Source organism: Rhineura floridana, chromosome 11 (genome assembly GCF_030035675.1).
Source record: "Rhineura floridana isolate rRhiFlo1 chromosome 11, rRhiFlo1.hap2, whole genome shotgun sequence".
NCBI lineage: Eukaryota > Metazoa > Chordata > Lepidosauria > Squamata > Rhineuridae > Rhineura > Rhineura floridana.
Genome location: NC_084490.1, coordinates 1,668,091 through 1,692,641, shown reverse-complemented (window position 1 = coordinate 1,692,641; position 24,551 = coordinate 1,668,091). Strand labels below are relative to the sequence as shown.

Sequence of the window (24,551 nt, the reverse complement as noted above, 5' to 3'; positions counted from 1 at the left end):
CTCCCTCTCTCTCTCTCTCTCTCTCTCTCTCTCTCTCACACACACACACACACACACACACACGTACGCCAATTAAACATTGGTATCTGAAGTGTTCTGCAAGCTCTCAAAACAACAAAACATTCTTAACAATAATATAGATTAGAAATCTAATGGTCTAATTTTAAAACCTTTCAGGAGGCGGGCAAAGCAACCATGGAACAAGCTTCACCTGTGGGGTATTTGCCTGCCATGCAGGAGTTTTTTTAAAGGCTGAGGAGCATTGGTGACAGCTTTAATAGAAAACAGAATGAGGTAATGAGGCGTACAGGGCTCGATGTTCAGCATCTGACACCTCCATGAAGGAGTCTCTGTCCCGAAGTTAGGGTGGGTGGGTGGCCTGATCCCGGACAGCCAGATTTGAAACATACACACTATACATTGAAAGCACATGGTTTCCTCAAAGGATCCTGGGAACTGTAGTTTATTAAGGGTGTTCTGTGAGGGGGTAAACTACAGTTCCCAGAATCCTTTGGGGGAGCCATGGGCTTTCCATGTACAATATGGGGTTGCTGCTGGGGAGGGGTCTTCCGTGGGTTGTCTCTGCACTTGGGACCATGCCGAGGCTTAGGATGCTTTGGGCGAGGAGGAGGGAAGAAAGCTGTGGACGCCTGGGTCCTCTCTGGCTGGGCCTGTCCTGGAGACGTTTGCTTGTCATCGGTTCTCTGGGGAGCAAGCGTCATGTGAGGGGTGTCACACTTTGGACAGGCGTGAGGAAGCGGCACTCCTCCTCGCGCCCGCGTTTTGGCACTTCGCGGCTCCCCAAGTGGCCGCCTGCCAGCACAGTGACCTTTTCCACCTTCACGCCTTAACCTGTGGCTGGCCCATGGCCAGGGAGAGACGTGCTTGCTCTGGCATGGGCCTTTCTCTTCAGGCCTTGGAGGGTCGGCTCGAGGGGAAAAAAGCCCCTTTGGCTTCCGGCCGGCAGAGGGAAACTATCCATCTCTCTCCAGCCCTGTCCAGTGACATTCTTGCACTCAGGGAAGGAAGGGTGCGCGGTGGCTGAGGGGTGGGGAAGAGGGAGAGGGAAAGCCACAGTGGACACAGAGCAAAGAGATCAAGCAGATGAAACATTAACCGTGCCTCCTCTTGTGCTTGGTGGCGCAGCTCTGGGACCTCTGGGGGCTGCAGAGGAAGGGGAAGGGGTCCTCCCGTGCAAAGAGAAGTGGGGCGTCTTGCAACATGCAAGCCAGGACCCACCACTGCTAGCCGCGGAGCCTTCGGAGGGAGGAGAAATCAGGTGGCCCAGGTGGCCCTTGGGATCTGGAGACACTGAGGGCGAGAGCCACCAGAGCTCTTGAGAAGACAGGCCTTTTGGTCAAACTGGCGTTGAGGTGAAGAAGAGCCACCGCTTGGGACAGACTCACCTTGCCGTGTGGACTGTGGCAGATCAAGTGAGACATCTTCCTTGGACTTTGAGTGATCTGCGCAGGGGGGGATCCTAACCACCTGCCATCACTTGTGTGGAGCCTTCACAGTTGACCTGGCCAGACCCCCGAAACAGCCGTCCATGGACAGCCATGAAGCACCAGGGGTCCGCTAGTTCCTAAGACCATGACGTTTTGGCTATGGGGATACCTGGTGAGTAGCGTCTGCCCTCTCCTGCGGTTGCCAAGGGGGAAGGTCAGCTCGGTGGTGCCAGCCACGGCGATCGATGCCATTGGGCAACTGCCAAAAGGAACTGGCTGGGGGGGGTAGCAAGGTGGCCAGAGGAAGCTGCTTTAGACCAGGTCAGGCCAGTTGCCTGTCACAGTCCAGCACTGACTGGCAGCTGCCCTCCATCCAGGGTCTCAGGCAGAGAGAGAGGGTCTGCTCCCTGACCCTTCTGCAGTGGAGATGACGGGATCATCTGCATGCAAAGCAGTTTGCTCTGCTGCCCTGGGTCTCTGCTGGCTTCTCCCAAAGTGTAGAACACAGAGATCTTGCCATTAAAATCTGTCAAGAACGGGTCGGCTCAGGTCTGGCGGTCATGAAATCTTCCTCAAGCCATTAACTCATAGGTAGGAGGTGAGAGCAGGCAGGGTCTGTGGTGGGATGGAGGGGGGCTTTAGATTGGGAACAGGGGGGTTGGAAGAGGAGTGGGGACTAGGTAGCCGTGGGACCCCTTATTTGTGAGACAGGCGACCAGAAAATCAGGCAACTGGGTTATTTTGGGTGGTTAGGTGACTGGGTGTGTGTGTTACGGCCAGGGTTCGTGAAGTTATTTGCTATTATGTGGAGTCTCTAGGATTTGTGCGTGCAGCCTAGAACCAGAACACCTGGGTCCCCTGGAAGAGGAGCTAGGGGGATGGAGAGACAGGATTTCTCAGCAATGAGGGAGTCAGAACTGAGTGTTGCAAGGGGATTAGTCCTTGCACTTTTTAAGCATTTCACAGGCATTACCTCAGCCATTCTAACACCAACCCTGTCAGGTAGGCCAGGGAACGAGAGAGAGGGGCTTCTCAAAGACAAATGAGTCACCTTGTGACAGAGGAGAGACTCAAACTGGGGGCTCGCAGCGCACTCTCTTAGCTGTTTGGCTGCTCCAGGTAGAAAATGGAAGCTCTTTGCATCCCTTTCTGAATGCCCACATTTCTGAGCACCCAGAGTGTTGCTCAGAGGGGCAGCTGTGCGTGTGTCAGGAGGATGTAGGAAAAATCTCATACATTTTCGCAGATCGGATTGTGCATGCGCACTTCTTCAGACAAACTGGAGAGAAACTGTATTAGTTGAAGCACGAAGGCGTGGAAGGCGCTGATAAGGAGTCTGTCAACACCACAAGCTGATAAACGAGAGCTTGAAGTGGATCTGTAATGCCACATTTGAAACCGGGTGTGGAATTTGGAATTGCAACATTGCAAACATTGCTAAGCAACCGACCGAAAATGCAAAGATGCCGATAGAAACAAATCATGCAAATCCCGACCCCTGGTTGATGGCCTTGGCATCTATGCTGTGGGCAGAGATGGGGCCGGTAGTGGAGAGGAGGCTTCATATTTCTGCCTGCCCTGCCACTATGAAACACAGGAGAGCCCCATGGCAGCTGGTGGCTCCATGTCAGTGGGGCAGTGGGATCTGTTCCGGGCTTTAGTTTGAACTTTCAAGGAGCTGTCCAAGGTGCACCCTGGACAGCTTCTTAAAAGTTCAGACTAAATCCTGGAGTGAATTCTGCTGCTCTGCTGACATGGAGCCAACAACCGCTGTTGCAGCAGCCATGACAGAAGGGGTGAGGGGAAGTTGGGGGCCCTGGGAAGAGTTCATGGCCCAAATAATGGTTTTCTGGGATCTATGGTTGGATTTTTTTCAGACCTCCAAACACCATACCTTAAAATTGCTGCATTCCAAGCTATTTCAGATACAGGCAATGGTTATTGTTGATGCTTGTGAAAGAAAGGGAAGGGGAACGACACTCAGGCAAAAAGACTATATAGAGAGGCTTTGATTTGGATTCCTGCATTGTGCAGAGGGTTGGATTTGATGGCCTTATAGGCCCCTTCCAACTCTACTACTCTATGATTCTAAGAAAAGTAGGGATGGGCCGGTGGCTGGAGAAACATACCAGTCCAGTTGTGGGTTGATGGATGGCAATATGCAGGAAGGTGCAAAACGGCTCAGGACAAGATCTCAGAAGGACCTCATCTTTTATTCCCTCCCAGGGCTGATTTTTTTCCTGTTAATGTTGGGATTCCTGGCCCCAGCTCTCCTCGCTCCCTTGCGACCCGTGTGCGACCAAAGTGTCATGGACAAATTCATCCAAGACGCCAGAAAGGCTGAACGTGAAATCGTACGTCCACCTCAGTCTCTTTGCATTGCTTCCTTCCTCTGTTGCCTTGGATCCTGGATGCCCTTTTCCTGCCTGCACACGGCGCACAGTTAAACGATGGTGTTTGCTCCCATAAGACGTGGGGGTTGCCACCACCCTGGATGCCTTTAAAAGAGGTTTCATGGGGTTGCATCCAGCTAGGTTAGAGTAGATGTAAGAACATAAGAAGCTCCCAACTGCTGGATCCGGTCCAAGGCTTTTTAAATTGCTTTTAAAAAAATATGTTTTTAAATTTGTGTATTTGTTCTTAATGTTTTTGTTGTAAACCGCTCAGAGAGCTTCGGCTATGGGGCGGTATACAAATGCAACCAACCAATCAATCAATCAATAAAGGGGGGCATTTCGTCCAGCATATCCCATTCTCACAGTGGCCAACCAGACACCCATTATGGGAAGCCCACAAACAGGACCCAGGCGCAAGAGCACTCTCCCCTCCTTCCTCCATTTCCAGTAGCTGGCATACAGTGTGTTGTATTTTTCAGAGTAGCGGATTAGGACCTGGGAGCAGGGGTGGAGTCGCCTAGGGTCTCAGGGAGTCTTAGTCCCTTACTTTTTTGAGAACCAGGTCCCAGCAGGGTCCCTCTGTCTCCAGCATCCTGTGAGTCAATCAGCATGAAAGGGAAGTGTGTTAGTGACTGAGCTTGCTTCCTTGTAGTTTTCTGCTGACTGGAAACAGTCAGAGTGAAAGGAGTTCCTATTAGTTCCTACTTCAAAAAGCCAAGGTGTGGAGGATGAGAATTCTGTAACTGCAAAAGAAGAGACAGTGAGTCCTGGGGATAGCATCCCATCTACATCATCAAGCAGTTTGGTAGCAGCAGGAGATAAATGTGTAGACACTGAATTCAGTCATTCAGGCCATATATCTTGACAGTGCAAAAGGACAGCCAGGTGGTGACAATGACAAAGAAGCAGAAAGCAGTGCTCAAGCCTGGCCAGATTATTCTATAATCTTAGACAGTTGTATAATTTTAGAAGGGGGTTTGGCTGTGACTATCGTGAAGGAACCCTGCACTTCTGAATTTGCCACTATGCTACTACCTGGGAGAGGAGGGTTCAATTCTCCACTTGGCCATGATACTCACTGGGTGACCTTGGGGGCCAGTCACTGTCTCTCAACGTAACCTACCTCACAGGGTTGTTGCGAGGATAAAATTGGGAGAGCTGTGTGTGTACGCTATCTTGAGCTTCCCGGAGGAAAGGTAGGATTTAAATGTAATAATAAATATAAATAAATAAATGGACCTAAGCTAGTCATGTTCATTATTTTCAAAGGGTCTACTCTAAGTAGCAGAAAGGCTATCAATGGCTACTAGCCATGGTGGCTGAGTATGACGTCCTGTTTCTGAGATGGTCTGCCTCTGAAAACCAGTTGCTGGAAGCCGCAGGAGGGGAGAGTGCTCTTGCGCTCAGGTCCTGCTTGTGGGCTTCCCATTGGGGCATCTGGTGGGCCACTGTGAGAACGACTAGATGGGCCCCCTTAGGCCTGATCCAGCAAGTTCTTCTTATGTTCTTATGGGCACCAGAAAAAGTCACACCACATATTTAAAGCACGTGATTTCCTCCCAAATAATTCTGGAAACTATAGTTTGCTAATGATGCTAGGAATTGTAGCTCTGTGACAGGTAAACTACAGTTCCCAGGATTTTTGAGGACGGGAACAGCCATGTGCTTTAAATGTATGGTCTGTAAAAAGCCATAGTTAAAAAAAACAAAAACTCTGTCCAGATATATCATTCAGCATTTGCTTTTAAATTTTGCTGATTTTTTAATCTCTGTGTTATCGCTAATTGCTTTTTGTTGTTTTATGAACACTGCTCAGTTTAGAGGGTTTCCATGATCTATGTGGTTATAAATATTTTCTGAATAAATACATACAGCACCTCTAGACAAAAGTACATTCTTAATGGTGCTCCTTTCTTTGTATCAAAAGCAGTTTCAGGTTTGTGTAACAGTCATCGATCCCAACCCTAGGTGGGGCGCAAGCTCAGAATTTCTAACAAAGGGCTGTGAGCAAATTCATGGGGAATTGGCTACTGGATGGCCATCAGCCTCCATGCTCAGAGGATCCCTCTGAATACTCGTTCCTGGGAAAGCATATCTCAAGGGAGGTCTGTGACCTTGCTTTGGGCTTCCCATCAGCACCTGTGGGAACAGGACGCTGGATTAGTTTGGTCTGATCCAGCGGCATGGCTCATCTAAAAACAACAAGTCCTGGGATTCCTTGAAGGGAGCTGTGACGACTAAGTCGGACGGTCAGAGCACTTTAAATGTGTGGCATGGTTGTGAAGAGAACTTTGCTTCCTTTTACAGGTGAAACTTTGTGAGACTTCCTGCAACCTGCCTGAACGTGTCACGGTGCTGGACACCAGGGTCAATTTTCCCGAGTGGCGATCAATGAATGTGAGTTTGATCTGGGGGAGGCAGGGTCACCAAGAGCAGGGTGGCCAGTCGAAACAGTGGAATCCACTGAAGCACCTTTGAGAGATCTTTGAAAGTTGAGACAAAACCCCAGAGGGGATTCCACTGCCCCACTGACATGGAGCCACCAGCCCCACTGAGAGGGGCTGATACCAATGGCCGTTGGGCCTGTTCCCTGACTAAAATTATTTCTCTCTCCCTCCCCTCTGCTAGAGATCAAGGCAGGCATCCGAGGTGTGGAGAGGCCAATCCCTTCTTTTGGCAGCCATCAGCCAAGTCAAAAGCCAACAGCCAACCATGCAGCCCTTTCTCCGTCAACTGGAGGTGATAGAAAGCTGCCTACGTAGCATCAAAGAAATCCTCCGAGGCCACAGAGCACAGGTGAGGGCTGAGTGGGGATGGATGGATGGATGGATGGATGGATGGATGGATGGATGGATGGATGGATAGGTGGGTGGGTGGGTGGGTGGATGGATGGATGGATGGATGGATAGGTGGGTGGGTGGATGGATGGATGGATGGATGGATGGATGGATGGATGGATGGATGGATGGATGGATGGATGGATGGATAGGTGGATGGATGGATGGATGGATGGATAGGTGGGTGGGTGGATGGATGGATGGATGGATAGGTGGATGGATGGATGGATGGATGGATGGATGGATGGATGGATGGATGGATGGATGGATGGATAGGTGGGTGGGTGGGTGGGTGGATGGATGGATGGATGGATGGATGGATGGATGGGTGGGTGGGTGGGTGGATGGATGGATGGATGGATGGATAGGTGGGTGGATGGATGGATGGATGGATGGATGGATGGATGGATGGATGGATGGATGGATGGATGGATGGATGGATGGATGGGTGGATGGGTGGATGGATGGATGGATGGATGGATGGATGGATGGGTGGGTGGATGGATGGATGGATGGATGGATGGATGGATGGATGGGTGGGTGGATGGATGGATGGATGGATGGATGGATGGATGGATGGATGGATGGATGGATGGATGGATGGATGGATGGATGGATGGATGGATGGATGGATGGATGGATGGGTGGGTGGGTGGGTGGATGGGTGGATGGGTGGATGGGTGGATGGATGGATGGATGGATGGATGGATGGATGGATGGATGGATGGATGGATGGATGGATGGGTGGGTGGGTGGGTGGATGGATGGGTGGATGGATGGATGGATGGATGGATGGATGGATGGATGGATGGATGGATGGATGGATGGGTGGGTGGGTGGATGGGTGGGTGGATGGATGGATGGATGGATGGATGGATGGATGGATGGATGGATAGGTGGGTGGATGGATGGATGGATGGATGGATGGATGGATGGATGGGTGGGTGGGTGGGTGGGTGGATGGATGGATGGGTGGGTGGGTGGGTGGGTGGGTGGATGGATGGATGGATGGATGGATGGATGGATGGATGGGTGGGTGGGTGGGTGGGTGGATGGATGGATGGATGGATGGATGGATGGATGGATGGATGGATGGATGGATGGATAGGTGGGTGGATGGATGGATGGATGGATGGATGGATGGATGGATGGATGGATGGATGGATGGATGGGTGGGTGGGTGGATGGATGGATGGATGGATGGATGGATGGATGGATGGATGGATGGATGGATGGATGGATGGATGTTCTGTTTCCTGACTCCTAACTGAGCAGAGCAGAGGGAGCTATCTCAGCTGGTCCACAGGTGAGGAGATATAAGCAAGCCAGCATTCAGAGAGAGAGCGAACAGAGCAAGTGAACAGGGAGAGAAAAGAGGAGTTTGACAAAGGAGTTCGACAGGGGATGTCAAGGGGGAGGTCCCTTAAAAAAAAAACCCTTAATTCTCCTTGTACAGCGCACCGCATACCAGTGGAACTCTTAAGTTTACCCTGAAGTAGGACAGGACAAAGCACAGGCCACTCCAAAACAAGTAGTTACAAAGAAACAAAAGGTAGAAGAGAGTACGAATGGGAAGGATACTCCAGTGTTTGTGACCTGCAAGGTGTGTGCCATGTTTGTTTTCTTGCCGGAGAACAACATGGTGTACACGTGCAACAAGTGCAAGCTCGTGGCACTGTTGGAAGAAAAAGTGAGAGGCCTGGAATGGCAGGTGGCCACACTGAGGACTATAAGAGAAGATGAAGAGTTCTTAGACAGAATGCTGGAACAACAGCAGCAAAGAGAAGTGGAGGTGGAAGAGCAACAGCAAGTGGTAGCAGAAGAGGAGACTGCTTTGGAGAGGAACAACCAAGTGGAGGAAACTCCGTGGGAAAGGGTGAGAGGAGCAGAAGAGCTAGAAGACCCCCTTCACCAGTGGAGCTATGGAACCGCTTTCAACCTCTTGAGGAGGAGACTGGAGAACAGCCTGTGGTGGAAGAATTACAGGAGACGCCATGCGACAACGACCAAGAGGCTGAAGCTCAATCAGGCAGGAGCAATAAAACCACACCCCACAACAACAAGAAAAGAGTACTAGTAGTGGGAGACTCCCTACTGCGTGGAATCGAAACCCAAGTATGCTGAGAAGATCCATGGACTCCCCAGGTATGCTATCTACCAGGAGGACAGATTAGAGATGTGATAGAAGGGTTGCCATCACTCATCAAACCCACCCACAGATATCTCTTTCTCCTCATCCATGTGGGAACAAACGATAGTGCCAAACGGAGCTTTGAAGAAATCACATCAGACTTTTAAGCTCTGGGAAGGAAGCTCAAGGACTTGGGCCCAGATAGCTTTTCATCCATCCTTCCACTACTTAGGAGTAGAAAGGGAAAGAAAAATACTCCATGTGAATGAATGGCTACGAAGGTGGTGCCAACGTGAGCGATTTGGATTCTGGGACCATGGGCTATGCTTCCTGGAAGATGGACTGCTGGCAAGTGATGGGTTGCATCTCACAAGGACTGGGAAGAATGTGGCCACAGCATGAAGAAGTTCATCAGGAGGGCTTTAAACTGAATCCTAAGGAGACGTAAACTTGGTGGTAATGACTGATGAAGGCTTGTGCACAGTAAAGGAAACAGAGAGGTCAGCTCTAATAGGACCCAGTAACAGTCCTCAGAAAAATGTAGTAAGGAAGCCAAGCCATAAATCACATGGTCTTTGATGTCTGTATACTAATGCGCAGAGCATGGGAAACAAGCAGGACGAACTTGAACTCTTAATACAGGAGGGCAATTACGACTTGATAGGTATAACTGAAACTTGGTGGGATGACTCCCATGACTGGAATACAGCAATTGAAAGATACAACTTGTTCAAAAAGAACAGAAGGAATAAAAAGGGAGGTGGAGTCGCACTATATGTTAAAAATATATATCCCTGCACAGAAATACAGGAATATGAGCTTGGTAGCTCCATTGAGAGTATCTGGATTAAAATTAATGGGGCAAGTAATGAGTGTGGTGCTTGGAGTGTACTATCGACCACCCAATCAAGGAGAAGACGAAAATGTAACTTTTTAAAAGCAAATTGCCAATGTTTCGAGGAGGCATGTAGTAGTAATGGGGGACTTCAATTATCATGATATCTGTTGGGAAACAAATTCTGCCAAACATGGCCCCTCCAAGAAATTTCTGACTTGTGTTGCAGATAACTTCCTCCTGCAGAAAGTGGAGGAAGCAACCAGAGGATCAGCTATCCTGGACTTGATTCTAACCAATAGAGTTGATTTGGTGGATGAAGCGGCAGTTACAGGAGCTCTGGGGGAAAGTGACCACACCATACTTGAATTCTTGATTTTAACAGAAGCAAAAGCTGAGAGTAGCCATACATGCACCCTGGACTTCAGGAAAGCTAATTTCAATAAACTCAGAACAATTGTAAGTATGGTTCCATGGCAAGCCACCCTAATGAGAAAAGGAGTCCATGATGGGTGGGAGTTTCTAAAAAAGGAAATTCTAAAAGAGCAATGGCAGGCAATTCCAACAAGGAAAAAAGGGCGGAAACAGCAGAAGAAGCCAATGTGGCTTCACAAAAAGCTTAGAGAGGACCTGAAAACAAAGGAGGACACATACAGGAAGTGGAAAGAAGGCTAGGCCACAAAGGAAGTGTACAGGCAGGTATCACTGAATTGCAGGGATGGTGTCAGGAAGGCTAAAGGTGAGAATGAGCTGAAGTTAGCGAGGGATGCTAAAAGCAACAAAAAAAGCTTTCTTCAGGTATGTCCATAATAAAAGACAGAGAAAATAAACGGTGGCACAGCTACTCAACGAGGATAGCAAAACACTAACAGATGACAAACAAAAGGCAGAAGTCCTCAATTCCTACTTTGGCTCAGTCTTCTCCCAAAAAAGGATCTGTGACCCTCCTGGGAAACATGAAGTAGAAGGGGCAGGATTGGAGCCTGAGATTGATAGACAAATGGTCAAGGAATACCTAATCACTTTGAACGAGTTCAAATCTCCAGGGCCCGATAAACTGCATCCTAGAGTATTGAAGGAACTGGCTGAAGAACTCTCAGAACCACTGTCTATTATCTTTGCAAAATCATGGAGGACTGGTGAAGTGCCGGATGACTGGAGGAGAGCTAATGTTGTCCCTATCTTCAAAAAAGGGAAAAAGGAGGAACCTGGGAACTACAGACCAGTCAGCCTAACATCAATCCCTGGAAAAACTCTGGAGCAGATTATAAAGTAGTCAATCTGTAGGCACCTTGGAAGCAATGCAGTGATTACTAGGAGCCAACATGGATTTATGAAAAACAAATCCTGCCAAACTAATCTTATCTCATTTTTTGACCGGGTCACCTCCCTTGTAGACTGTGGGAATGCTGTGGACACAATATATTTCGACTTCAGCAAAGCTTTTGACAAAGTGCCCCATGATATTCTGATTAGCAAGCTATCCACTATCAGGTGGATCCACAGTTGGCTCCAGAATTGTACTCAAAGAGTGCTTATCAATGGTTCTTTTTCAAACTGGGTGGAAGTAACAAGTGGGGTACCACAGGGCTCAGTCCTGGGCCCATTGGTCCATCTAACTCAGTAGTGTCTACACTGACTGGCAGCAGCTGTCCACGATTTCTTAACAGGCAGATTCCCAGCCCTACCTGGAGATGCTGGGAATTACACCTGGGATCTTCTGCCTGCCAGGCAGATGTTCTGCCGCTGCACCATGGCAGTTCCCCAGGTTGGTAGCCTGGCAGTGCTAAGCCTTCCTGTGGCAAGATCACTGCAGACCTCACCCCCACCATGGCCTGGCATATTCGCCCCAGCAGCAACCAGAACCAACTAGCAATTTCCCAGGGATCCTTTACTTGCACACCCTGCTCAGTGTCCGCCTTCAGAGGCAGCTGTTCAGAATCCTGCCTGGCTGGGCAGGTTCAAGGTCTCCCCTTTTGCACCCTGAAAAATACAGCCCTAGTTGATCCATTTGGTTTGCCGTTTCCCAGAGTGGGGGGGGGAGATTCCACCCAGAGAGAAATGTGTGGCAAATATCTTGATTGCCTTGTAAAGGGGGGGGAGGGAGAGTGTTGAGTTTGAACAATGCTAGCCTTCATGGGCGGGGGCAGAGTTTGGGTGAAAGTGGAGAACGCAAACCCAACAGCTTGCACACTCTTACACCACCAGCCTTCCCCAAGCTAGTGCCCTCCAGAAGTTTTGGACTAGGATTCCCATCGCCTTCTGGCAGCACAGCTCTGCTTTTAAACATGTTTTGAAAGATTTTTTTTAAAAAAGATGTTTTGTTTTAACAATGTTTTAAGATGCTTTTCGGGTTTTGTCCTTTGTTTGCTATTGCCACCCTGGGCTCCTTCTGGGAGGAAAGAAAGAAAGATAGCAATAACAATAACAATAACAACAACAACAACAACAACAATAATAATAATAATAATAATAATAATCCAAGACATCTGGGGAGGCTGACACAGACAGAGGCCTCCTTTATGATGTATGATGCTAGTACTGATGGGAGCAGGGCCATCCTAGCTGGTGCTGATGGGAGTTGTAGTCCAAAGTAACCGGAAGGCATCAGCATGGGGAAATCAAATGTACCCCAACCTAAACTGGTCCAGTAACAGATATCCATAAAACAAAACACTGCTTTTCACATCTCTCCTGCAGGCAGCCCCCCAAGATGGCATCGCAACCCGCACTTTGAGTGTACAAACTGTGAGGAAGCTCTTCAGTGTTTATGTGAGTTTCCTTAGTGGGAAGGTCAATCTCTACCTTGCTGCGTCCTGTCAAGACAACTCCAGGTGACACAGGGAGAGCTGCCCCATCACCACACCACTCCGCATGCCGCCCCCACTGCAGGGGGTGTGTGCTCCTGTGTTGTCAGCTGAGTGACAGCTTCATTTGATTGGCAGATGTCAATCACACACACACACACACACACACACACGTGCACAAACACCCCGCAATGGCTCTGCGTGGATTGCCGTTCTCTTATCAACGTGGAAGGTGTGTCTCACTCGCATTCATGGCAGTCTAGAAGCGGCTGGCGCTGATGCCCACACATTCACATGCACAGGTAGAGTCTGCCAGTCAGCTCACTGTCCTTCCCAGTTCCTGTTCCCCCCAGGAGAAAACGAAAGATGCTTTATGGAATGTCAGATGCTTTGTGCACAAACAGACTGATGCAAGATGGCAAGTCTATTTTGTTCTGAACTTTACGGCAACAACGCCGTTCCTCAAATTTTCAAGGGGAAAATCTCCACCTTGGTGCATAAACAGGGTCCTTCTCGGAGGAGAGTAGCAACACATGTCACCCATCGTCATGAAAGCGAAGCTTTTTCAACCACTACCCTCGAAGGAAAAGTTACGTCCACAGAGAGAGGAATGGAAAAGAGGCAGGGAGTCAGTAAAGTGAGATGGAAGAAACTTCAACCCAAGGCACTCAGTTTCCCAGAGTGGCTGTGGCAGTTGAGCAATGGGGCAGGCCCAGGACCTCTCCGCTGCAGGGCACAGAAGGTTGGTCCAAGAGAAGTCCCCCTGCAGCGTGCCAAGGGGGCTGTCAGTGGGTGCCGCCAGGTGACATTCCCCGAGCACCTCAAAGCAGGCCTCCCAGTGGCTGGGTTGCTTTAGCAGTCAGGCTGGCCCTGGGGATGGGCCTGCTTGGGGGGCTGGTGAGGAGGGGAGGGGGGATTGGTTGGATGGAGACAGAAACGTGGCACAGAGAAGGAAGGAAGGTCTGGTGGGGAAGGAAAGGGCAAGAAGGATTTTAAGGGGTTTGCTGGGGAAGGAACGGATGCTTCACATTCAGCAAAGGAACACCCATGAGCATCGGAGAGCCTCAAACAGGGTGATGCTGGTGACCATCCAGAGCTGGTTTCTGGGAACCACCACTTTAACCAGGCAGAAAGCATGCAACGTTTCATGGGAGGAGTGGGTTCCCGTTACACGCACACGCACCCAGATAATGGGAAGCTGAAGACCAGTTCTTTTCACGGTTCTCTCTGGAGGGCTATTTGTTTGCTTTTTGCTGTGAATGTTGAAAGCAAAAGTTGCAAGCCGTTTCTTGAATGCTGCAGCCCTTTTGCACGCGAAGGCATCTGCACTATACATTTAAAGTAGTGTTATATTAATCCTGGGAACTGTAGTTTGTTCAGGGTGCTGAGCATTGTTAGGAGACACCCCCCCATTCCCCTCACAGAGCTACAATCTGCAGAGTTCCCTGGGAAGAGAGATTGAATGTTAAATCACTCAGATAAAAGTAGCTCTATCTCCGTACAACTCTTAGCACCCTCAACAAACTACAATTCCCAGGATTCTTTGGGGAAAGCCAGGACTATTAAAGTTGGATGATATTACTTTAAATGCATAGTGCAGATGGGGCCTTACTTGGGAGTAACCCACCTTGAAGTTAGTGGGATTTAAGTTCTGAGCAAATATGCATAAGCGTGCGCTGCGTGATATTAAAGCATCGCTCACAGATGAGTGCAGGAACTGAGAAGGGAACAGATGTTAAGAGGCAAGGGTGATATTGTGACTGACAGGTGTAATTCAGATCATACCTTAGAACTGCACAAAGTTTGCAGTGCCAACAGCAAGGAGGTTTTTTGCGAGGGGCAGATTCCCTACCTACTAGGGTTGCCAGGTTCAGGGCCTGAGACTGGTCCTGTATCTTTAGGAGAAAAGAAAGTTAGCCAAGGGCAGGTGTTCTTGCAACGCTGTAATGGGAAAAACCAAAAGGTGGAATTCTCCCTTCCCCCTGCACAACTTGCCAGGCCCGGCCTCCAAGAGGTCTTCTGTATCTTTAAAAGTTGTGCAGGGGGAAGGGAGAATTCCCCCTTATGGTTTTCCCCATTACAGTCTTGTAAGAACACCTGCGCTTGGCTGACTTTCTCTTCTCCTAAAGATACAGGACCAGTCTCAGGCCCTGAACCTGGCAACCCTACTACCTACACTGTACCGTAAGAGACAATGAAGCCTAGAACGATGATTGCCGGGTGACAATCCCGTAAGGGCCCCTCCAGACGGGTGTTTTACTGCAAGTGTATTCTGCAACAGTTCTTGACACAATAACAGTGCATTAGTGGTGGGCTTATTCCGCTTTATTACTTGCTCTGCGATGCTTCCCCAACACCACCATATTATTGCTGTCTGGAGGGGCTCTAGCACAATAATGGCAGGACAAAATGAACCAGAACATTTGTGGTATAAAAAGTTATGCGATTTCAGCAGGAAGTTAGAGGATATGCACTGCCTGGAAATAAAGCAACAGGTCGGCCTGAAAATGTTTGCAGGTGCAAATATTATTGAAAGCAGGTTCTTGTAAAACTGCCCCAATAGCATCATGAGCACAAATCATCACAAATTCTCAATGAAAAGGATATCTGGAGGAGTCACTAAGTCTAGAGGAGAGAGATTTGTCAAAAGGACTACTGGAATAAATGTGGAGACCATCTCCACTAACCCAGGTCTCCTCTCTCCTCTTTATACTTCAAAATTGCTGCTTTCAATATTTTGATAATGCCAAGGTGAACATTTAACAGCTGCCTGTTTGGTGTTACTCGTGCCTTTGGTGCACTGAGTGTCAAAAGACTTCAGTGCCACAGAGTATATACATATATATATATATATATATATATATATAGTTTTGTTCTAAGGGACTTTATGAGAGTTTATATTTGATATTAAGTTAAACATGTACAGTTTTCTGTATAATTTATCTTGTTAACTTCAGAGAGCAGCTGGTTTGCAAATTGGGTTCTGGAACGCAGTGGGGGTCAGGGGCTCCCTATCAGTGGGGCAATGGAATCTGCTCCAGGTTCAAACCACTGCCTCACTGACATGGAACCACTAGCCACCACTGCTTGAAAGGAAGATTCCTGGTGGACGGGGTTTTTTAAAATGTAGTTCTTGTTTATCTTTATTAAAGACTGTTGTGCTTCCCAGAACATCCAGTTTGCATTTATAAACAACAGCCAACTGACTTGCAAGGAAGTATTGACCCTTGAATAGCACTTTTTCCAGCCTGTCACATGCAGGAGCCGATTGCGGATATGCAGTGGCAAGGGAAAGGGACTCTGCACATGCCCAAAGGCACACTTTTTATTGCTTCAGAGCCTGGACGGTGAAAGCAAGTCTACATATATACTTTATAATAATAAATATCATCCTGATTAGTGTTAGAGGCAAACCCAGAACTTGAGCATGCCGCAGCGGATGGCTGTCCAGGCTAAGCGTGAAGACCTTTGGGCCAAGGAGAGACCCCCCCCCACCCTTTCAAGTTATTCTTCCGTTGACCAACCTCTCCTACTATCTTCTTCCAAGGGTGACCCAAAATCTACCCCTTGTACCTGAAACCCAAGAGTTCTAGCCCTGTGTCTCTCTCCCAGGCATTAGAGAAGAAATGGGACTAGAGGAAGCTGCGTTATACCAGGTTAGACCATCACTCCATCCAGCTCAGTGTTGTCTGCACTGACCGGCAGCAGCTTTCTAGTTGCAGAGAACATTCCCAGCCGTACCTGGAGATGCCATTGGGTATTGACCATGGGACCTTCTGCAAGCAAAACAGGCTCTCCCACTGGCCTACAGCCAGCCTTCCAGGGATTTGCTCTCAAACCCCCCTCCCCCTGGCAGCGCAGTCTCATCTTCTCCAGGCTAAACATCCCCAGTTCCTACAACTTTCCCTCGCAAGATTTGGGGAAGGGGCGTAGCTCTGCAGCAGAGCATTGATTTACATGCAGAAAGTCCCAAGTTCAATCTCCACGTAGGGCTGGGAGACAGACTCCCATCTTCGCATGTGCATTGCAGGGGGAAAGTGCTTTAATTTCAAGGTCAGCCCTCATTAAATCAAAGAATCGTTGGAAGTGCCATGCTCCATTGCCTTGAGCGTCTCTGCGGAAGAAGGAAGCAAAGGGGTTATTTTGTCCTCACCTCACTACCTCTTAGAATCATAGAATCGTAGAGTTGGAAGGGGCCTATAAGGCCATCTAGTCCAACCCCCTGGTCAATGCAGGGATCCAACTTAAAGCACACCAACAGGTGGCTGTCCAGCTGCCTCTGGAATGCCACCAGTGTTGCACTGCTGCGTTAATTTCACATAACCTTGATTCCCCGGGAGAAGGCTTTTGAAAACACTCCAGTTGGCCTGGGTGAGGGGGACTAGCTAGTTTGTGGCCGATCTGGCAACTTGGCCCAAATCCTTCAGGCCCCACCTTGAACCCCAAACGGCATCTTGGAATACAGAACAGGAAGGGCCAGAGTTCAGTGGCAGAACATCCGCTTTGCTTGCAGAAGGTCCCGGTTCAGTCCCCAGCATCTCCAGGTAGGGGTCGGAGAGACTCCCTGCCTGAAACGATGGGGAACTGCTGCCAGTCATTGCAGACAATACTGAGCTAGATGGACTTATGATTTGAGTCTGTACAGGGCAGCTTCCTGCATTCCTGATTTCAGCAGGACCTGATCGTCTTTGTTGCCCTCCTCTGAACCTGTTCCGTATCATTCACCCATATCCTTCTTGAAACGCAGCACCCAGGACCGCCCGCGAATCCTGACTGGTGCAGAATAAAATGGAACACTGACATCCTGCAACTTGGAAGTCATCCCTAGTTCTTAGCCCGTTTTTGTAGCCATCCCAAATTGCCAGCCTTGACCTTCCCATCAAGCCTGCGAGGTCACTGACTGTGCTCGTGGCTTGTAATGGATGTGAGCAAAATGGCCTGCTCCCCCCTCCCATTCACGTGGCTCACCTGCTGCCAAGCAAAAGAAAAACTGTGCTTGCTGCTGAAGCTGCCAGCCTGAAGTTTGGCTCCACAGTCTGAAGCCTCAGGGCTTTACGCTGTAACCACTAGGAATTCAACCAGTCTTCCCCTTCCCTCTTTGCAAACTGACGAAGACCATCGGGGAGTTCAGTTCAAGAACAAATTGCAGAGCTTAGGAAGGAACCTCATTCTGAGTCAGACCATTGTTGCATCTAGCTCAGTACTGTCTACACTGACCGGCAGCAGCTCTCCAGGGTTTCAGGCAGGGAGTCTCTCTCCCAGCCCTACTTGGAGGTGCCATTGGGGATTGAACTAGGGCCCTTCTGCATGCAAAGCAAATGCTCTGTTACGGGGCTATATTCTGCAAAGATATAAAAAAAGGGTCTTGGTTTCAAATCTTGCAAAAAGTAGAAGGAACCAGCTAGAGCGGCCTTCTCCAGGCATTGTGGGACTCAGTAACTAGCCATCGGCCACACTGGCTGGGGCCAATAGGAGCCAGGAATCTGGCAACACCTGCAGGGCACCAGATTGGGGAAGCCAGTAGTGCCCAAGCAGCAGCAGCGGCAGGCGGCCTGGCCTTCGACTGACAGCGTGAGAATGCTGTGGGGGTCGGAAAAAAGTTATTTCCAACATGGTCCCGATAAGCTGTCTTCCAACACACAACTGTGACGACAAGATGGAAAAGTCTGTCTTTGGATTGCAGGGTGGAGACTGGAGGGCTCCGAATATAGCCCTGCCCTGCCTGCCCCCAATCAAGAAAAACAAAGGAAAAAGAGAGCCCCCCAGGGGGAATTTCCATTATATAAAATTCGGTGCCCTTTGGGGCAACTAATCCCGACAACCACACACAGATCCATTTTATCCCCTCAACATCGGGGTGGTTAAATATAGGATGCTCTTCCCCAGGCACACACACTTTCTGTGGCTGTTGACAGTTGGAAGGGGACAATTCTGATCTCTGAAGTGGTGCTGGCGAATAGAGAAATATGCACTCTTCACAAGACTATGCCTTCGGTGCACCCCCCCCCCCTTGTTGGCCTACCCTGCTGTTACCAAACCAAAGTAAGTGTAAGTGGAACAATTTCATATTCTTCCCATTGACCTTGCCCCCACTTCCCTCTGTTGAATTTTAGACTGTAAGCCTCTTGGGGGCAGAGACCTGCCCCTTTATACTTTTAAAAGGGTCCCGGAGAATTAATCTATCTACACTTTACCCCTGAGTTTATGGGAATGTTAAGAAACCCTTGGAAGGAGAAAGGTCATGTCCCATGTAACTAAAACTCCTAGGACATGGCGGTGGGCATTCTCAACAGCAAGCAGCTACTCCGTCAGCACACATTTTAAGGCTTTTTTAAAACCACTGAAGTTGCCACAACTTGACTTTCCCATGTGGTGCTAGCACAGAGTCTTGTTTTCGGGAACTGCCCTATCTCATACGAACCTAAGAAGAGCCTGCTGGATCAGGCCAAAAGTCATCTAGTCATAGAATCATAGAGTTGGAAGGGGCCTCTAAGGCCATCAAGTCCAACCCCCTGCTCAATGCAGGAATCCAAATCAAAGCTGTCCAGCTGCCTCTTGAATGCCTCCAGTGTCGGAGAGCCCACTACCTCTCTAGGTCAATGGTTCCATTGTTGTATGGCTCTAAGTTAGGAAGTTTTTCCTGATGTCCAGTCAAAATCTGGCTTCCTGCAACTTGAGCCCATTATTCCGTGTCCTGCACTCTGGGACGATCGAAAAGAGATCCCGGCCCTCCTCTATGTGACAACCTTCCAAGTACTTGAAGAGTGCTATCCTATCTCCCCTCAGTCTTCTCTTCTCCAGGCTAAACATGCCCAGCTCTTTCAGTCCAGCATCCTGTTCTCACAGTGGCCAACCAGACAGCCATTTTGGGAAGTCCACAAGCAGAATCAGAGCGCAAGAGTGCTCTCCGCCCCGCTTGCAGTTTCCAGCAACTGGTATTCGGAAGCATACTGCCTCTGAGAAAACGTTCAAATATAAAATCATTTTCCCTAGCCTGGTGTCTTCCAGATGTTTTGGGCTGCAACCACCATTGGCCCCAGACAGCACCGCTGTGCTGCCATCAGTCTCAGCATTGCACAGTCATGATGGCTTGGGATGATGGGAGCCAAAACATCTGGAGGGCACCAGGTCAGTGAAGGCTGATATAAGCCAAACCAGGATATACTGAAAGACACCCTCAGTTGGCTGGAGCTTTTGCAGACATTTGCCATTGTGCTAGAAACTAGAGGTTTGTCATAAGCTGTTAAAAAGTGGCAAGAATCAGATCCTGTGGATTAGCCCCAATTGTGTGAACCAAGAATGAATGCACTCCATTCCACATCTCCAGGCTGAAGATACGCCACAATATGTCCCTCCGTAGAAGGCAGCTTGCCCAAATCGCTATTTCAATCACTCCCATCTCTGCAACACCTAACAGTCAAAACAAATTTTAAAACAATGGCTCCTCTCCCGTCTGTTTGAAGTTGAACTCTTTCACAGCTGTGGCCTCAAGCAGACAACAGGCCTGGCACAACTCCAACCTGCTTGCTAAAGAAAACAAAACCCTGTTTTGGCCCACAGGTTGTGTTGTGTTTATCTCACATGAGGCCTCTTGGACTCAAACAAAACTTAGGGCTCCGTCCTAAAAGCTTTTCCTGCAATGGCTGCAGGACCAAGAGATCCACACAGACTGTTTACGCAGCCATCCCATGCTGCTCGCTGCTGGAAAAGAGCCAGCGGCTGACCGGAGTATTGTTGTCTGGCTGTCTACGTAACCATCTCTGGGATCAAACGGGGGGGGGGGGATATTGCTCTGCATGGGAACCTAGAGATGTCTGACAAAGCGATCTCCTGCACAAAGAGTGAGCGCTCTCCAGAGCAGAATGGACCTGAACAGCATCTACGGGGCAAAAGGCCAAATTCACTGCAGAATCTTTAAAAACCAGCAGCCAGCAGAAGGGCCCCTGCTGGTCAGGCAGATGCATCAGAGCAGCCTTTACTAACCTAGTGCCCTCCAGCTATCTTGGACAATAGGACCAGCCAAGCCCACGCAACAGCCTGTGCTCCTTGAGTGAGTTCTTTATAACTTCCTAACTGTTGGAGCCATACAACAATGGAACCAATGACCTAGGGAGGTAGTGGGCTCTCCAACACTGGAGGCATTCAAGAGGCAGCTGGACAGCCATCTGTCGGGCATGCTTTGATTTGGATCCCTGCATTGAGCAGGGGGTTGGACTTGATGGCCTTAGAAGCCCCTTCCAACTCTACTATTCTATGATTCTTTGATTTTATTCGCTTTGGCTGGTGCAACAGTTCCGGCTGTTCCTGGACCAGGATAGCTTGGCCACAGTAGTCCAGGCACTAGTAACTTCAAGAGTGAATTACTGCAAATGCACTCTCTGTGGGATTTCCCTTGCCCTTGACCCAGATACTGCAATTAGTACAGAATGCTGCAGCAAGACCCTGTTATCATAGAACGCCTCTGCTCAGAAATCTGCACTGGTTGCCAATTTGTTACCAGGCCAAGTTCAAGGTGTTCCATTCTTTGGAACTCTGTGTCTATTGATGTTAGGCAGCAACCCTCACTATGTTGTTTTAGATGCCTGCTAAAACATTTTTGTTTCAGCAATCCAAGCCAGACATACAATCTTATTGTGTACAATTTGCTTTTCAGTTCTGTGATTTTATCTGTATTCCTGATCCCTTTATTATGTATATTAACCTTTAAATCTTGATTTTATTTGTATTTTTTACAAACATTTGACACAATTTTATGTAAATTTCTTAGGGTTGTAGTCAATGCTTGCTCTGAGTAGGACTAGCATTGAATACAACCCTAAGAAATTTACATAAAATGGGTCTGCTCTGACCCACTGAAGATAATGGACACAGCTAACTTAAAGTTCATTAATGTCAATGGGTCTACTCTAAGTAGAACGTAGTTGAATACAACCCTTAAAGAGATTTTTGTTTTGATTAAGCAGTCTACAAATTTTGTTAAATAAATTTCAACCCTCAGACTCTGCCAGTCGCCCATGAAAATCTGAGGTAAAGGCCACTCTCTCACCTCCTAATAAAATGGTTTATTTCCTAGATCCACACAAAAGTCACAGTTCCAAATGCCACAATACATACACACCCCGGGGTTGCTCGGTAGCAACACCGCTAGACGTCACAGCATTAAGAAATTCAGTGGGAAGAATCAGATCTCCCTACACCCTCCTTCAGAACAAGTGAAGATTATTATTTCTTGCATTTATACCCTGTCCTTCCTCCCAAAGAAGTCCTACTGAGATGCAAACCCCTACTAAGGTAGCAAGTTTGTTTTCAGGCTAGGGAAACCAGCTGCATCCAGCCCTGGGTCCCACTTCAGGGTGCAAGACAGGGCCGCCTCTCTGGGTTCCTGGCTCCAGTTCCCAGAGAGAGATGTCCACCCAGCCTCAGCCAAGGCCAGCAAGGAGGGAAGGTGTCCCAGTTTATCCAGAAACGGGAACAAGCCTAAAATTTAGTCTCAGGAGTGACGTGCCCTGCTGCTGGTATGCAAGTGGTGATATTCTGCCACACAGGATGGAGAGTTGCAAGGTTCGTTGTCACTGGCAAATCTGATGCCCAGCCCAAGTCCAGCCAGAAAAGGTGCAATCAGTTTTGAAAAGCAAGACCCCCCCCTCACTGCCCAGTTACTCCTATACAATGCAGAACCTCCAGATTCAAATGATGCTAATTGTTTCGGGATAGGCAAGGTACCCCTTGTTACTACGGGACACCAAGATGTAGATTCATCAGGGCAATCCAGAAAGGTGGTTACTCTGGAACGACACGGGAGACCCGAATGTGGATCGCAGAGTTGTTCCTGGTCCTGGCCAGCGGCTCGTCACTGTCCCCCTCTGGCTCGGTAACATCAGCAAGCTCCACAGTAGACGTGTTTGCGGCCAAGCACAGTGAGCCGCTGCTGGTGGCTTCTAGCTGCAGCGCAATGTTGATGGCGCGGTTGATGGCTAAACCCAAACCGTGGATGCAGATCTCAGGGCAGCCGCTTCCAGGGGCCAACAGCTTCTGGCAACGGCTCAGCTGAGCCTTAAAATCCGTCTTCATGTTGACGTAAATGTCACTGCGGCGGCGTGGGAGGCGCCGTGGCAAGCGGCGCCGCAAAGCATACTCCGTCTCTGTGGGAGGTCCCGGTTCAGACATGGCAGTTCTGGAGCTGGGGGCGGGAGGGGGAAACGTGATGAGTAGGCTTTGAATGCAAAGACTGAATATAGCCACAAAGCCGAAATATACTTCCCCTAACCACCCCACACTTTGAGGTTATTTTCCTCTGCCATGTCCATCCAATGCCTCCCGCTCCCAGTGAACCCCTTCTTCCACCCCCACAACTCCTCTGACTGGTGAGCCACTTGAGCGCGGACCTCTTCCTCCATCAATATGCTACACCCACCTTATTTTATGCCTTCCACCCCAAAGACACACTAGATGCCACTAGATTCAATCCTTATGAAAATCACCCATGTTTCTCTCCTGACCCACAGATCTTATTTTATTTATTTATATATATCTTGGGGGTAACTGCTCGCCCTGTGACCCGTTATGCCTTCAGCCATAGGGACCCAAGTGCCCCTCTCAACCGCCCATGTACCTCCTTGGCAGCACAACAAATCGCTTATTCAGGACAGCCTTCCCCAACCTGGTGCTGCCCACTGGTTTTGGCCTCCAACTCCCACCAGCTCCAGCCAGCACAGCTGTACTCCCATCAGCCTCAGCATCGTACAGCTGTGCACGCTGGGACTGGTGGGTGCTGTAGACTAAAACCTCCGTAGAGCACCAGGTTCATGAAGGCTGGCTTGGGGCATTTCCCATACACCCTGAGAGAGGGGCGCTTCTCTGCTGGCATACCCTCAGCCATTTATTTATTATTATTTTAAAAAACAAATAAGCTTCTTACTAGGCATAAGACCTCTAAACAGCTTACAAAGAAAAACCCAAAACATTCATTTTAAAAAATACTGATAAAAGGGAACACATTAAAATTAAATTAACATGAGGAACATTTATGTCTGCATACACACCACGCCTTTAAAGTGCATGACTTCCCCTGCCCGCCCAAGAAGAATCCTGAGAACTGTAGTTTGTTAAGGTTGCTGGGAATTGTAGCTTTGCAAGAGGAAAACTACAGTTCCCAGGATTCTCTTTTTTGGGGGGGAGTCACGTATTTCAAATAGGTGATGTGGCACACACTGCGACAGACTCAGCCTGCTCCAAGTCCTCGCTCTGCCTCTTACCTCCTGCAGCCGGCCCCTTCCTCTCCCCCTTTTGCAGCCCACCCCTGCCCCCCACTCTCCCCTGCTCCTCTGTGCACCCCCTTTCCGCCCCTCCCAACCCCCACGCGCCCCTTCCCCACCTCTCCAAACCGGCAGCAGCAGCAGCAGCAACAAGCAATCTATGCGCGCGCCCGCCCGCTCCGCCACTTCCGGTTTCCGCTTACTCAAGGGGGAGGAGCGTGCATGGAAGGTTCATACATTTTCACCGGAGCGCGCATGCGGGACTTTCGTGCTGTAGACTTTCCTGAAGAGTGATACGCACGGGGGTTCAAATCCGGGGTCGTTTAGACCCCCTCCCTGCCCAAAGGCAGAAGCCCGGAAAGGGGCCTTTTCTTTGGAGAACTCTCACCCCCACCCCTATTTCAAACTGCGAGGGGTCTGCAGTGCAGCTCGGGCGGAGCATGTGGCGCGGCGGGGGCGTTTAAGGGGGCTGACCTCGGCTGCAACCTGAGATGCGGTTTGGGGGGCAGCCTCGCCCTGCCTCGCCGCCGCCCTGCAATATTTAGCACTCTCCGGGCTACACTGCAGGGTTGTTGTAGCCTTCCTTCGTCTTTCACCCGGCAGTATTCACCTTGGACTGCATTCTGGGGCATGCCGCTGTCTCGGCCACCTCCAATATGGCACGCGGGGGGGGGTTGCCATTACCACAGCTGTTTCCCCACGAAATCGAGGAGCCGTATTTTGCTGCAAAATCACCGCTGCGCTAAAATCATCATCATCATCCCGAATTTTTTTCCCCATTGCTTTCAATGGGCAGCTCGGTCAGCCCTATCTGCCTTCCGCCCGGGAAACGCACACGCGGA

At 49.3% G+C, this 24,551-nt stretch overlaps 2 protein-coding genes across 3 annotated transcripts; one reads left to right on the top strand and one right to left on the bottom strand.

The window, feature by feature from the left end:
• The first annotated feature begins 241 nt into the window (after window positions 1-241).
• Window positions 242-14,357, top strand: EPO (erythropoietin). The gene is made up of 6 exons (XM_061589023.1): window positions 242-294; window positions 1,147-1,620; window positions 3,675-3,802; window positions 6,152-6,241; window positions 6,473-6,640; window positions 12,348-14,357. The coding sequence occupies exons 2-6, from the start codon at window positions 1,608-1,610 to the stop codon at window positions 12,483-12,485; spliced, it is 537 nt and encodes a 178-aa protein (XP_061445007.1). The 5' UTR covers window positions 242-294; window positions 1,147-1,607; the 3' UTR covers window positions 12,486-14,357.
• A 7,144-nt stretch (window positions 14,358-21,501) lies between these two features.
• Window positions 21,502-24,453, bottom strand: POP7 (POP7 homolog, ribonuclease P/MRP subunit). 2 transcript variants are annotated; one of them, XM_061588918.1, is made up of 2 exons: window positions 24,320-24,453; window positions 21,502-22,634 (listed from the first exon to the last, which is right to left on the bottom strand). In XM_061588918.1, exons 1-2 carry the CDS (start codon window positions 24,388-24,390, stop codon window positions 22,235-22,237), a joined length of 471 nt encoding a protein of 156 aa, XP_061444902.1. In that variant the 5' UTR covers window positions 24,391-24,453; the 3' UTR covers window positions 21,502-22,234. The 2 variants fall into 2 exon arrangements, with proteins under 2 accessions (XP_061444902.1, XP_061444903.1); XM_061588919.1 differs by lacking the exon at window positions 24,320-24,453 and adding an exon at window positions 23,829-23,947.
• Window positions 24,454-24,551: the final 98 nt, after the last annotated feature.